A 14736-nucleotide genomic window follows, 5' to 3' on the forward strand; every position below is an offset into this window, starting at 1 on the left:
ACAGTTCTCCAACTGCCATTTTTCTCTCTCTTCTTCTCTCCTCTGCCATGTCTTAACCAGTGGTTAATTTCGGTTTTTTAGAAGCAAATTCTCGGTGTCAAACACCAATAAAGATGAAGCCAAACGCTGAGCCACCCGAGAACGTGGAGTGGAGTGGCGCCGAGGCCTCCATGTTCAGGGTCCTCATCGGCACGTACTACGACAACTTCTGTGCCATTGCCAGGTTGATCGGGACCAAAACATGTCGCCAGGTATGCGTGGCTGATAAAAACACTGTCATTAGAGAGTGTCAAATGGAGAAAATGTGGCCACTGTACAAACCTATGAACAGCCGTGGTTATTACTCTTATTCATCTTCTGAAAAGAAGTATATTTTTCTTTTTTTTTCCCACTGAGAGGGAACTGAAAATTATTCTTTCAGCTCTAGATGTTTCAGGTTAGGTGGCGAGGGGTTTTAAAAACCAGGAAGAGTTTACATGTAGCCTCGTGGTTCCCAATCAGAATGTAGTAATTGGAACGGCGTCACCAGAGCAACAGGTAGTTTCTGGTGTGAATGAGCAGACTGGTTGTTTGACCAGATGGTCCTCACGGCCCCATGACTGTGCCTCTTGTCAGGTGTATGAGTTTCGAGTCAAAGAATCCAGTGTCATAGCGCCTGCCCCCACCGAGGATGTGGACACTCCTCCCAGAAAGAAGAAGAGGAAACACCGGTGAGTCAGCAGGCAGGCGCTTGGAGGGCAGTGGCTCTTCCACCTGTCTGTTCGGAAGTAAACTTACATGGCCTCAGAAGTAGACCTGTGGGGGCTTGTTTCCACGGGCGGTTGATGGTGTTTTTCTGTAAGAACACAGCGAACGTAGCAGTAGGTTTGGCGTGTTGTCATAAAAGTGGTGGTTACTGGAGTTCCTGTCATGGCTCAGTGGTTAACAAATCCGACTAGGAACCATGAGGTTGCAGGTTTGATCCCTGGCCTCGCTCAGCAGGGTAAGGATCCGGTGTTGCCCTGAGCTGTGGTGTAGGTCACAGATGCGGCTTGGATCCCGTGTTGCTGTGGCTCTAGCGTAGGCTGGAGGCTACAGCTCCGATTGGACCCCTAGCATGGGAACCTCCACGTGCCATAGGCGTGGCGCTAGAGATGGCAAAAAAAAAAAAAAAAGAAAAAAAAAATCGTGGTTACTGTGCTATATTTTAGTTACAAGGAACCATTTAGAAGCTCCTGCAGTAAAGGCTACAAAAACCATCACGTGAGCATTTGCCTGTGAACTTGGGAGTGCTGAGCCGGTTCTCATTTTCAGAGCCTCAATTTCCATGCGTATGGCATTGACCCTGATACTCTTCACGCCTACCCTGCTGCCACCTGTGTAAGCGAGTGACATGACAGTGAAGGTTTCAGGTTGATTTTCTGTCAGAACAGAAAATCATGGATGGCCTATTTGCTCTGACCACCGTCCCCCCCCCCCCCCTTTTTTTTAGAGATAATCACAGTTGCATGTTGAGTAAGGGGAAGTTTACATTATGCTTCAAAAATTGTCTACATGTTCATGTTACATGTTCTTTAATAAATGTGGGGTCTACTTAATTTAGGCTTTAGTAGATGGTTTTGCATTTATTGCTTGGATTCTTTCTGGCTCAGTTGAAATGATCAACGATTCCAGAAATTAGAGGCTTTGGATTGTTGGAGTGTCATCCAACTCGGATAAGCCATGAAGTGGGCACTCCCTGGCTTAAGTGACTGGGCACCTGTCACCTGAGGCTGCAGCCATGAGGCTGTTTCCAAGTCATTCCCAGCCAGGTGGAAGCTGGGTTGTGTGCAGCCCGTCTTCCATAGGGATGAGAGTAGCTGTATTCATGGCACAACCTGACCCTTTAAGTTTCATCTGTTGCACTATGACCACGCACTCTGGTGTCACAAAGGTGATGTTGTTTTCTTCGTATTTTGCAGGTTGTGGGCTGCACACTGCAGAAAGATACAACTGAAAAAGGGTTAGCATCTTTCCATTCCACTTAACTATTAACTTAATGTTTATTTCTTATTTGTCTTAGAATGGTAATTGGATTAGAGTTTGGGGTATTCTGATGTAATTTTTGTACACTAAACCAGTTTAAATGGAGCCTGTCTGTTGGTGAATTTCCAGTCAAAGAACAGCTCTGGAAGTCTGAGATGTGTAAAATGGTGCCCTGGCATTCCTTAGCTCTCGGGGGGCAGGGGTGGCTAAACGGGGTGTGTGAAGGTGTAGTCACGGCAAGAAAGAGGTCATGGGGAGAAAGAGTGTTTGCTGGTTGTGTGTGATCACCTCGCTGCCCCCTGGACTGATGTGGGTGCTGTTTTTGTGTAGATGGCTCCTCCAACCACGTTTACAACTATCAGCCCTGCGACCACCCACGGCAGCCTTGCGACAGTTCGTGCCCTTGTGTGATTGCACAAAATTTTTGTGAAAAGTTTTGTCAGTGCAGTTCAGAGTGTAAGTATGTGTTGATTTGATGTAATTGCATGAGAATTAAATAGGGTATTGGTCAGCACTTTAAAACCAGATCTTCGATAACACAAGGACACAACAGCTCCTGCGTGTTGTTGCCTTTAGGAGTTTGACTTAGGCCACAAGGTGCATGGAGCCTGGGAGAGGCACTGGGCGCGACCAGCCAGCCTCCAGGCTGAGGCACACATGCCGGCAGGTTAGCAAACATGGATTGAAGGAGCTTTTAACTTAAACGAAGGCATGATAAAAGTCAGCACAGACTGCAAGGAGAATGTAGAAAAAGCTACCCAGATACTTTTCTGGACACCAGATATTGTCGAGAGCTAAGTCGGTTTAGTCTTCAGAATCATTGATCAGTTGTAATTAGTTAATGAAACTGCACATACAACTTGGATACCAAGGAAGTGCCTAGAGCACTGTCAGAATGGTGGTGAACCACGGATATGATGTGGTCTAGATCCTCCTTCACACTTAATTTATATCAAAGAACTTTCAGTACATACCCCATCAACAGGAAAATGGAGAAGCAGGACCTTAGTGGCCCTTTTCAGTGTGGACAGCTTCAGCTTACCCACCTTGCATTGGCTGGTGGGTTACCTGAGTTACCCTGGGGCTTAGCACAAAACTGTCTGCACCATTACACAAGGGTTTTGTTTGATGAAGAATCTCTCTCCAAAGGTCAGAACCGCTTTCCTGGATGCCGTTGCAAAGCCCAGTGCAACACGAAGCAGTGCCCGTGTTATCTGGCTGTCCGAGAGTGTGACCCTGACCTCTGTCTTACTTGTGGAGCTGCTGACCACTGGGATAGTAAGAATGTGTCCTGCAAGAACTGTAGCATTCAGCGGGGGTCCAAGAAGGTATAGTGTGATCACTTTCGGTTGGCTCTTGAAAGATGTCAATGCCTGGATAGTCTCAGACCATGTGGCTGGGGCAGGAGAGTAAAAGTGATTAGTGAATGGTACAGTTGACAGAAGGAAAATGGTTGATCTTTCTGCAGCATAGTTTGGTATAAGATGAGCCAGTTAAAGGAGTTCCCATTGTGGCTCAGTGGTAACAAACCCAACTAGTATCCGTGAGAATATGGATTCAATCCCTGGCCTTGCTCAGTGGGTTAAGGATCCATTGTTGTTAGCTTAAAACAAATGAATGGTGTTCTCATGGGAATATGGAGACCCATCTTTATCAAACACTATTCAACTTTACTTTTTGCACAGAGTAAAAGATGGAATTTCCCATGGTAGTTTTTGTGGATTTACTTCCTGTTTCTTTAATAAGCTTGAAAATAACACAGCCAGGAATTAAATAACTGAAGCCTAGGAACTGCATGGAGGTGACTTTAACTGTAGCAACCAGAAAGTTTATCACTGAACAAAAGAAACTAACATGTACATACTGGGGAAGCTCAGAGGGTAGATGATGGATTTCTTTTTCAGCTAATTGTTTTTATAATGGCTGACATTTATTGTTTAACAGAGAGCAGGCATTGGTCTAAGTGCTTTGTGTATTCATTAGTCTTCATAACCCCCCAGTTTAGAAATAATCATTAAACCAGAAGTTATAAGGCTTATACAAAAAGCTGGGACTGAAATCCATGCTTTCTGGCCCAGATCCTGCGCTGCTAATGAACTACCCCCACATCCTTAGGTTCTTGAAGCTGGTGTAATGAACTGAAGTCAGACTGCCGTTAGGCCTCCTCTGGGAACTCCGTTCATGGCCGTGGTGTTACCCAGCATTCATAGGGTTTTGCTCTAGGTTCTCCCATCACACCTTTCACCCCAAGAAACCTCATTTCTCCCCCAACCCCATACTTTCTATTGTATGATAAACCTCCCTTCAGCTTGTTCAGAAAGTGGATAACGCTAATGGCAACAGGTCTTTTTAGACAGCTTTTACCTCCTAAAACAGAAAACTTGTGTAGACTTTTTACCAACTGGGTTTCATCTGCTTAACAACACTTAGCCCAGTGAGTTTTTGGTCTGGGAAGTTCTAGGGAAACACCCCTGATAGCTGGGTGTAGATTGGGTCAGAACAAGAATGAATTGGGAGCTTGAGGGGATTAGTCATCTTAAAGGTCACAGGAAAGTTAAGGATCCAGGATGAAAAGTTAGTGTATGTTTGCAAATGAATCACCCTCCCTGTAAAATTGACAGTGATGACCATCTTGTGTTGGCTAAGAACAGAATGCTGGCCAAGGAGATCACACCACCTCGTGGTAGTTCCCGTGCTGCCTTGAGCTGGAAGGAGACCCCCATCCCCAAGGGCAAAGTACCCTGGAAAGAAGGGCAGAACTTTGGCAGGAAGAGGAGCTAGTGAAGAGCCAGGAGGTCCCACGGGATGGGACCGGACCCCCACTGGCTGGTGACAGGGGTTCCCTGGGGAGGTGTGGGGGAGCAGGCATCCCTATGGTGGGAACGCATCAAGTGAAGTCCAGCAAGTCCAGGGCTTAAGGCAGGACAGGGAAGCAAAGTGCATCACTGGACACCTCAGGCAAGGATGCAGTCGGAGGGACCAACACAGGTAACATCATTTCTATAAGAGAGGGACACTTGTGCTCTGTACCTGATTTACAGAAAACCAAAATGGGTTTTACAATTTGTTGGCCCCTTTGATAACATGCAGGCAGCTGACAGCCTCCATCTGTGGTTGAATTACCCTGGTTTCATCCGTAGTTTGATTTGTCCACCTTCACTCTGCTATGATTACATAATTGTTTATTATTCTCTAGCATTTACTGCTGGCACCATCTGATGTGGCAGGCTGGGGGATTTTCATCAAAGATCCTGTACAGAAAAATGAATTCATCTCGGAATACTGTGGGGAGGTAAGGCAGACAGTAGGGTGGCTGTGACCACAGGTGTCCATGTGTATTGTCTATAACCACTTTGTTTTGGATTGACTTTCATTGAGCAAGTCCATTGGGTTTGATTAGAAATGAGTTAAAGGACGTCCCATTGTGGCTCAGCAGTAATAAACCTGACTAGTATCCATGAGGGTGCAGGTTTGATCCCTGGCCTCACTTGGTAGGTTAAGCATCAGGCATTGCTGTGAGCAGTGGTGTAGGTTGCAGATGCAGCTCGGCTCTGGTGTGGCTGTGGTGTAGACTGGCAACTGCAGCTCCAATTTGACCTTGGAACTTACATATGCCACACATGTGGCCCTAAAAAGCAAAAAAAAAAAAAAAAGAAAATTTTTTTAAAAAGAAATGAATTAAAAATGTCTTTTCAGTTTCGACTTGGAGGTTTGCTTTCCTTGGAAGCAAGACCATTTCAATCCTTGTCACATACAACTTTTATCACCTGAGGATGAGGAAGAGCATATGAGCTGTAGGATTTAGTCTGTTCTACTTAACCCACAGCCTAATTCCTGAGGACCTGGAAATGATGCTGTTATTAGTCATCTGCTGTTATTAGTTGTAGGGTTTGGGTGGTTTCCAGCTTGAATTTTGTATTGAGTACAAAGACTCAATCACGTTCTCCAAGGGTAATTACTTTTAGACTTGGAAATATTTCTAAGTCACGGTCCCTAAAGTATCACCCTTCACCCTTCTCTGGCACAGTGGTGTGCAGACTGGACAGGAGACTCTGACCACAGTGACCCTCCGCTGCACAACTGCAGGCCCCGAGCGCTTGACAGGCTCTGGTGCATTTTCCTCATAGGCTGCCCTGACCCAAAACAGCTTCAACCCTGTGTCTTTCTTTTTAGATAATTTCTCAAGATGAAGCAGACAGAAGAGGGAAAGTGTATGATAAATACATGTGCAGCTTTCTCTTCAACTTGAACAATGGTATGTTTACGAGTTAGAAGGTGTTTGGTTCCTGGGTCGCACTTGCTGACCTTCCAGTGGCTGAAGAGTCAGAAATGACATCAGAGGCTCCTCTTGTCAATGGTGTGTGTATTTGGAAGGAGCCCTGGCCCAGGCTGGACACCCGGTTGGACAAGTATAACTTATGTCTCTTAGTGGTGGAGGGTTCCGTGGGCAGAGTTGGCTTGGCACACATCCTCCAGGTAGAGCCTCCGACCTGGGGAGGGCATGGAGCACCGACTTCTGAAGAGTCTCTGCCACTCCCCGGGTGTTCTCAGGACTGCAAGGATAGGGAGCTGTGTTTGCAGATGGTGATTGTAGGTGAAAAACATAGTGGATCGTCAGTGGCTGGTGGGCGTCTGAGGAGGGTGCTGAGGTGCCTGACACCTTGGGACAAGGTGCTATATGCTCCTTCATGAATAAATGCCACAAATAGTATAATAAGCAAAATTAATGTAATTTTTTTTGTCTTTTTAGGGCTGCACCTGCAGCATATGGAAGTTCCATGCTAGGGGTCGAATTGGAGCCAAGGCAGTTGGCCTGCACCACAGCTCACAGCAATGCTGGCTCCTTAACTTAACTGGATACCTTGGGTTTGTAACCCACTGAGCCACAGCGGGAACTCCAAAATTAATATAATTTTAAATATGGTATGTTTTGCTCAGCAATATGTATTCTGAGAATAGCACTTTCAAATGTCCCTTCATACTCAATCAAGTTGGTTGATTTATTTGCTTTTGAAAGCAAACCCTGAACTAGGGTTTATTAAATAAAAAGTTTTATTTCCAGAATCACAGTTACCTTGTGTTTATTGATCTGTAACTGAAATAATTTATTGAATTGTGCTTATATTTTCTCTGTAGATTTTGTGGTGGATGCAACCCGCAAGGGTAACAAAATTCGTTTTGCAAATCACTCAGTAAATCCAAACTGCTATGCAAAAGGTAGGTGCTCTGGGGGGAATTTCTGAGGGTTGATGGTGACTCGGGTAGTTGAAGGCAGACATTCCTGCTCCCCTCACTGACACAGCTGTCTCTTTCTAGTGATGATGGTTAATGGCGATCACAGGATAGGGATTTTTGCCAAGAGAGCCATCCAGACTGGCGAGGAGCTGTTTTTTGATTACAGGTTGGTACATTTCTTCAGTCACCAAGGGCGTTTTCTCCCTGGATTTGGAGCTGTGGACAAAGGCCAGCTCCTGGCTGGCTCTTCTGTCACCGGACACCTGGTCACTATTAGATTATGCCATCTTGGTAATGCAGTTTCCATTATACAAGTAATGCTTATTTTTAAAGTGTAATAAAAGGAATGCAGAAAGCTCTGTTTTTACCGTTTGGGTCCCTTCTATGGGAAGAGCTGCACCAGTTGTCCAGGTGTCCAACACAGGGGCCCTGGAGGTGGTGGTGGTACTACCACTGCGCATCCAGCTGGCAGCTTATACCATCAGCTCTGGGGGAGAAACTGACAAGCTCTTAAATGTGGTCAGAGGAAAAAAGCCCATGGCTGAAGGTACATCCATCCAGAAGCTAGTTTTTTCAAGTGCTGACTTGTCTTAACCTAGGACCCCTCTAGCCAGTTGCAGTGGCAAATTGCAGCATAGTTGAAGGCGAGACGAAACCAAGGCTTTAGCAGGAGGTCACCTAAGCCACTTTGCTCTGAGCAGAAGCAGCTGGTGGACTTTCCTTTGGGTGACCTATAGTGCAGTGGAGGCACAAAGGGTGGCTGGGGAGAGAGCTTGGGGGGAAGGGTTGTACTATCAGTTTGGTCCCGTCCAGAGCTCAGCCACTTTGCAACTGAAAATAGTCCCACCACAGAGCTGTATGCATCGCCTTCTTTGAAGGTGCCTTTCTGCACACAGCTCGGTACTGGGATGTGCTTTTCTTTGTGGCAGCTCAGCAAGCTCGGCTATGGTGGATCTAAACCCTGGCTGAGGGTGCTCACCCCTTTTTGTGCTGTTTCAGATACAGCCAGGCTGATGCGCTGAAGTATGTGGGCATCGAAAGAGAAATGGAGATCCCTTGACGTCCGCTACCTCTTCCCCTCCTCTCTGGAACAGCTGCCTTAGCTTCAGGAACCTCGAGTACTGTGGGCAATTTAGGAAAAGAAAATGCAGTTTGAAACTCTCAATTTGCAAAGTACTGTAATAATAATTTATAGTCATGAGTTTAAAAATCAACTTTTTATTGCCTTCTCACCAGCTGCAAAAGTGTTTTGTACCAGTGAATTTTTGCAATAATGCAGTGTGGTACATTTTTCAACTTGGAATAAACAATACTTGAACTTCTTGTTGTCTCGTCTGTCACACAAGCTTCACCAGTGGATCTTAGAAAAAGGCTGAGTCTAATAAAAAAGCATTTAGTAGTAATCCTGTGACTCGATTTAACGTTGTCTGTGAGGCAAGTTAATACCAATTATAGCATATATACTTACAGCTTATTAGACTTGTGAATATATTACCATGTACATGTTACAGTTGAATATGGAAAAGATGCCCCTAAGTGACTCACTGCTCACATCTGAGACCAGGGAGTGTGTCCCTGGCTGAGTATCTTCTAAGCCTTGTTTTCTGTATAAAATGACAGTTGGACAAGGTGATTTCTGAGAACCTAGCTCTAAATTCCATTAGTCTGGATCCCATCCTTCAGAAATTGGTGAGTGTAACCAGTTTTTCTTTTGTGCCCATGGAATACAGAAGTTCAAAGGCCAGGGATCGAACCTGTGCTGTAGCAGTGACAATGGTAGATCTGTAACCTGCTAAGCCAACAGAGAACTCCTAAAGAGACTAGGTTTTTTGTTGGTTGTTTATGGCTGCACCTGTGGCATATAAGAGTTCTCAGGCCAGGAACTTGAATCTGAACCGAAGCTGCAGCAACATTGATCCTTTAACCCACAGTGCTGGCCCAAGGAACCTGTGCCTCCACAGCTGCCGGAGCCACTGCAGCCAGATTGTTAGCTTACTGCACCACAGCAGGAAACCCCTGGTCAAACTAGTTTTCTATCTTGAAGAAGGATTAAGAGAACCCTCAAAAGACTGAGGAAACAGTGCTATTTGGGTTGACCATATAGCCCAGGTGTCCAGCACCCTGCCCTCAGCCTCATGGCTGCAGGGCACTGTGACATAACATCGTTCTGCTTGTCAAACTCTCCCAATTTTTTTTTGTAATTTATTACATTTTTCCATATTGTCTGAAACATTCAACCTCCAGCCTTCACCATATCCAAGAGGCCTGATTTCCATCTCTGTCCATGGTGTCCAGCTGCCCCCACCCTCACAAAAAGTCAGCTAACATCAACTCTTTTTTTGGGGGGGTGCTTTTTAGGGCTGCACCTGAGGCATATGGAGAGCTTCCCAGGCTAGGGGTTGAATTAGAGCTGTAGCTGCTGGCCTACACCACAGCCACAGCAATGCCATCTGAGCCATGTCTGCAACCTATATCACATCTCATGTCAACTCTGGATCCTTAACCCACTGACTGAGGCCAGGGATTGAACCTGCATCCTCATGGACACTAGTCAGATTTATTTCTCCTGTACCACAAAGGGAACTCCGAAAGAACGTAAGAATCTAAGTATCCTTTTGGAAGTTGTATGAGCTCTGGGCTCCTCCTGGAGTAAGCATAAATACTTATTTCTCCAGCCCTTTTATAAACAACTCGAGTGAGGGGACATCTAGTACCTGGTATTAGAAATGGCCCAATACATTAAACACAGCTTTCTGTATGTGAACCTCGCCTCCGTGAAGTGGTTTAAAAATAGTAAATAGAAAAAAAATATGCCATGCTTACCCGTTACAACCAAGTTGTTCTGCCACTGGAGCTGTAAAATCAAATCATTTTTGCTTCCTTAAAGTCTTCATTAGAAGGATATTCAGTTCAAACAGGACAGCATGTTTGGTTTTTCATCTGGGTGTAGTAAAATCTTTCAGAGGAAAGTTAGAGAAACCTATGGGTGGGGCATCTTAAAATGCTCAGTCAACATGTTTCAGGTTCAGGTTCTTCTGGGTCCTGAATCTACTGTTCTCCCCTTACCGGTTATGTAGGTCTGCATTTTGTGTTTCTGACTGCTGTTCTCAAAGATGCTGACCAGTGACCCGTGGCAGTTTGCTGGCTCACACTGGTGTGAGGTGTGAGCAGAGCCCAGCCCCAGGAGCCCGTGATCCTCCTGGCAGTGAGAGGTTCTGCCTTGTCTGCTCTCCTCTGGGTGAAAACCAGTTCCCTCGGGCCACAGTGGTAAGCGCCTGATGGCCAACTAACTCCATGGGGTTATTCCATCCTTCCCCCAAGGCGTGGGCTTTCCTAGGGACTGGGCACTAGGCGCCTTTCAGACCTGAGCACTCATCTCCAAACAGCTTCGGAGATCACCATTTAAGTTACCCTGGCAAATGCAGTTAACTGGGATGCAAGGGAACTCAATTCTTGTGGCTTGTGTTTGGAGGCCTGGTTAGGCTAGGCTAAGGTTTGGTGAGTAAAAGCACAAAGTTAACTTCTACTCCACACCCATGAAACAGGACATTTACCTAGTGTGAGGGGCGCAGGTCCAAGGAACCGAATCCCAGGGTGTGAGCTGATCACCCGCCTCTGGTCCACATTTGCTCCCGAATGTCCTAGATCCTACCAAGGGCACTCTTCATTCTGGAGGAATAAGTAAATATCAGTTAAGTACCATTAAAAATTTCCCACTCTTGATGGGACTCAAACATGAGTTCAAGGGGCTCCATGGTGATAGTTTACAGTGCCTTTGTCCCAGAGGCGAATGAAATGTGAGGAAGAGCTGTGGTCCTAACTCCCAAACAGGCAGTTTCTGAGTTGTCTTTAGAGGCCAAGGGCACCTCAGAGTCTGGGGGGAGGGTGGATGAGGCCCTCAGGTGATGGCATTGCTTTTTACTTCATTCACACATCTTATAAGATTGTTTGAAAAAGAATACTAGGAAGTTTCAGCTGTGGCACAGCAGTAACTAACCTGGCTAGTATCCATGAGGACGCTGGTTTGATCCCTGGCCTTGATCAGTGGGTTAAGGATCCAGCATTGCTGTGAAGAGTGGTATGTCACAGAGACAGCTTGGGTCCCACGTTGCTGTGGCTGTGGTGTTGGCCCTAAACTACAGCTCCAGTTAGACCCCTAGCCTGAGAACGTTCATATGCCACAAGTGAGGCCCTAAAAAGCAAAAAAACCTTTAAAAAAAAAAAAAACTGTGGAAACGATTACATAAATGCAACCTTTTCAAAAATCAACTTAAGTACCAGGTTGGTTCAAGAAGCTGTAAGATGTATACTTTCTCCTTGGCCTATGCCTTGCCTTGTTTTTGTGACCTCATCTCAGTGCAGGTGTGGACTGAGCCAGTGAGATAAGCATGGTCTTCACATCACAGAGGCCACCTGCAGTTTGTGGGGCCAGCAAGGCCTCAGAGGGCCGAGCCCACCCAGGGACCAGCAGTGCCCAAACAGCAAAACTCCAGGTGCTCATCCTATAGTTGTGGGCAATTCTAGCACCTCCCTCTCACATGGGGAGTTTAATCAGTAAAAGCTGTCACCTTTGCTGTCAACTGTTGCTCAGCCACATTCGTGATGGGCGTCTCACTCTGGTCCCTGACTGTGAGAAGCAGATGAGGGGTCAGATGGCCCTGCTCAGCCTGACAGGTGTCAAGAGAAGCCAAGACTTGCATTCAGGTCGCAGGAGAATGTTACAGTAATGAGCACAAATGCTTGAGAAACAGAAGTTACAAGGGGCTTAGAATTTTAAGAGCTTAAAATGCCAACCTCAAGGCTACAGCCCTCTTGACCACAGGAAGACACTGGGGATGCCCGTCTGCACAATCATTATATATTTTATTTACATATAGAAATTAGTAAACTTAAAACAAAACCAAATGCGACTTGTACAGAAATCCTTTAATTTTCTTTATTTTCACACATTAAAAAATGAAACACACTATACAAATGGTTTTTCATAGCAGATTACACGCGGGGCCGTTTAGACTTGCTCTCCAAGTGCTGCCGACGTCCTGGGGTCGCCGGAGCCTGCGGCCGTGACCCCGTGGCTGATGTACTGATTTAGATGCATAGCATGCAGCCCTCAGCGCCGAAGGGCCCGTCCCCTCGGTTCTTAAATTAGGTTAAATGGCGTTGGTGTCCCTATGTACAGACTCGAAGTGGATCGATCCTGAGCAGTTCTGATGCCCCGAGCCCGCCCGTGGGCTGAGGAGGGAGGTCCGAATGCGCGGGCGGGCAGCTGGGAACGCGGCTCCATCCTTCCCTCGGAGCGATGCTGCCACGCGCAGACCCTTCTGGAAGGGTTAAGCCAGGTAACTATAGGTGTCCTTTTCACCATCAACTCGCTCCAAATATTCTTTCTCGATCAGAATGTCAATGCATTTCTGCGCGTTAGTTTTAAAAAAGAGGTGGTGAAAGGGGAAGAAAAACACATTTATTGTCAGAACTGGGACAGCCTCCCCCCGCCCCCATGGGTTTTCCTCCCCACTGAGGGCTAGTAGGGGACAGGGCCTCTCCTGCGCGGTGTCCCCGAGCTGTCCTCTGAGGGTCACTGACAGGACAGGCCACAGCCAGGTGGCCTGTGACTGCTTCCCTCTGGAACCAGAAGGGAAAGAGCTGTGGAATTTGTTTAAACAACCCCCGCAGGAATGAGTGGGGGTCAGCAGTCTAGGGTTAAGGCCCCGCCAGGGGAAAACCAGACGGCCAGGACCTGTGTGCCTTGGGGACGGTCTCCCCTACCTGGCGCCCATTCTCAGCAGACACAGGAGAGCGGGGCTCTCCAGGTGGCTCACATAGGGCACAAGGAGGGTGAATTGCCTTATGGTGTCAGGCGTGGGACAGAGGTGACACAGGGGGCATGGCCACTGGCTGGGAGGGAGCAGGAGGCTCCAGGGCCACAGAGCAGGTCTAACTTTCCACCTGCAGCAGCCGGACGATGGTTTACTTTGAGAAGATCAGCAAGCTGAATGCTTATGATTCTGCACTTCTCTATGTATGTTTCAATAAAAAGTTTAAGATTTCAGCCTATTTTATTTTGTAGAAACCTATTATAGTGAATAAGCCAAGTAAGTGCCTTCTTCATGAAAAAGCAATCAACCAACTTTTGGTTACCTCTTCCATCTTCTAAAATAATAAACTGAATACTTTCGTTATATAATTCCTGTACCTTAATTACTGGGACCCGAGGCTTGAATCTTGAGGACAGCTGGGTTAGGACTTCTCCGAGTAACTGCTGGTGTTTTAGAACCTTCCTCATTTTCATAATTCTCACAATAGCCGCCTATATAACCAAGTAAGGAAAAACAAATGTTTAAGAGTTACAGGAACACATCCGTAAACACTAAGGACAACTAGTAACAAGGCAGCCAGGATTCCATCTCTACGCACAGCCTTATGACTTCCTAATAGGTGACAATGCATCAAAGGTCAGAGGGGCAGGGCGCCAATTCCATCTACCTGTGTTTTAATGCTAATACCACAGACATCAAAATGTTTGGGTCTTACAAGCAATTTAAGTAATTTAACCCAGCTAGAAAACTTTTTTTTTTAAGGGCTACACCGGTGACATATGAAAGTTCCCAGGCTAGGGATCCAATAGGAGCTGTAGCTGCTGGCCTACCCCACAACTCAAAGCAATGCTGGATCCTTAACCCAATGAGCGAGGCCAGGAATTGAACTCACGTCCTCAAGGGTACTAGCTGGGTTTGTAACCCGCTGAGCCACAATGGGAACTCCCTCAAAAACATTTTTTAAATGAGAGAAAACCCCGTCTTCAAAGCCACAGAAGCTCCCTAACCCCCCCCTTAAACCACTCTCCATCTCTCCCATTTGAACTTACCACATCTATTCGCTTCCATCTATTTCATCAATTATTTCATCTACTCCACTCAGAACCATCCACCATGCTGGCTACCGCTCCCAAGTAATAGTGCACAGGAAGTACCACCCAGCTGTGGGCAGCCACCTCCCTCGGGGGGACAGGCGCCCAATGTCACCTGGATCAGTAGTTTCCGATCTTCCTCAATGTTTTTGTGTGTGGTTTCTTGTTCCTGCTTCTGTTCTGTTTTCATTGGCACATTGATGTTAACCCTTAATTTCTTACTGTCAAGAAAATTGAGGAAACCAATCACTGTTGTTTTAAAAGACAGGTTGCCTCCCGCCTCCCCACCGCAGTTTCCAGGTCATCTCTGTGAATCGTCCCTAGTTTGGGCAGGATGCCTGTAATCACAGGAACTTCAATTCCTTAACCTACTTATGCAGATTTTTGTCAAGTGAAATAAAATCAAAACGCAGAGGTCCAAACTTCCTAGGCGAGCCATTTAAGGAGACTTTTTACCAACTGAGGAAAAATCCAAAAATGGAAACAGAGTCAGCTGGGAAACCAGCTTGGATGGTCAAACAGAATCGAGGCCCATCCATCTGAGGCCTGCCGAGTGGCCATCGGGGCAGTGCTCACCCCCCCCACCCCTC

The 14736-nt window shown here is 46.4% G+C and overlaps 2 protein-coding genes across 52 annotated transcripts in view; one reads left to right on the forward strand and one right to left on the reverse strand.

Annotated features, from left to right (window-relative positions):
- EZH2 (enhancer of zeste 2 polycomb repressive complex 2 subunit) overlaps nt 1-8561 on the forward strand; it is a 66010-nt gene extending 57449 nt beyond the window's left edge. For all 50 annotated transcript variants that reach the window (NM_001244309.1, XM_005667765.3, XM_084974417.1 and 47 more), the window contains 10 exon segments: nt 82-251; nt 616-710; nt 1941-1981; nt 2335-2460; nt 3154-3332; nt 5201-5296; nt 6178-6259; nt 7141-7221; nt 7321-7405; nt 8239-8561. In NM_001244309.1, coding sequence (NP_001231238.1) covers nt 82-251; nt 616-710; nt 1941-1981; nt 2335-2460; nt 3154-3332; nt 5201-5296; nt 6178-6259; nt 7141-7221; nt 7321-7405; nt 8239-8299 — 1016 coding nt within the window. In that variant the 3' untranslated portion in view covers nt 8300-8561.
- Nucleotides 8562-12169: 3608 nt separating this feature from the next.
- CUL1 (cullin 1) overlaps nt 12170-14736 on the reverse strand; it is a 71394-nt gene continuing 68827 nt past the window's right edge. The window contains exons 19-21 of one of the 2 annotated variants that reach the window (XR_014816178.1): nt 14105-14367; nt 13433-13546; nt 12170-12650 (exon numbers count right to left, since the gene is read on the reverse strand). Coding sequence is in view for 1 of the 2 variants with exons in the window: in XM_021063586.2 (XP_020919245.1) it covers nt 12570-12650; nt 13433-13546; nt 14262-14367 (301 nt within the window). In the remaining variant the exon portion in view is untranslated. The remainder of the gene's footprint in view (nt 12651-13432; nt 13547-14104; nt 14368-14736) is intronic. The other variant, XM_021063586.2, reaches the window with a different exon arrangement.

Source organism: Sus scrofa, chromosome 9, assembly GCF_054392235.1.
Source record: "Sus scrofa isolate SSC_HxYL_T2T_F1_AM1 chromosome 9, Sscrofa_HxYL_maternal_Yorkshire_Landrace_v2.0, whole genome shotgun sequence".
NCBI classification, from domain to species: domain Eukaryota; kingdom Metazoa; phylum Chordata; class Mammalia; order Artiodactyla; family Suidae; genus Sus; species Sus scrofa.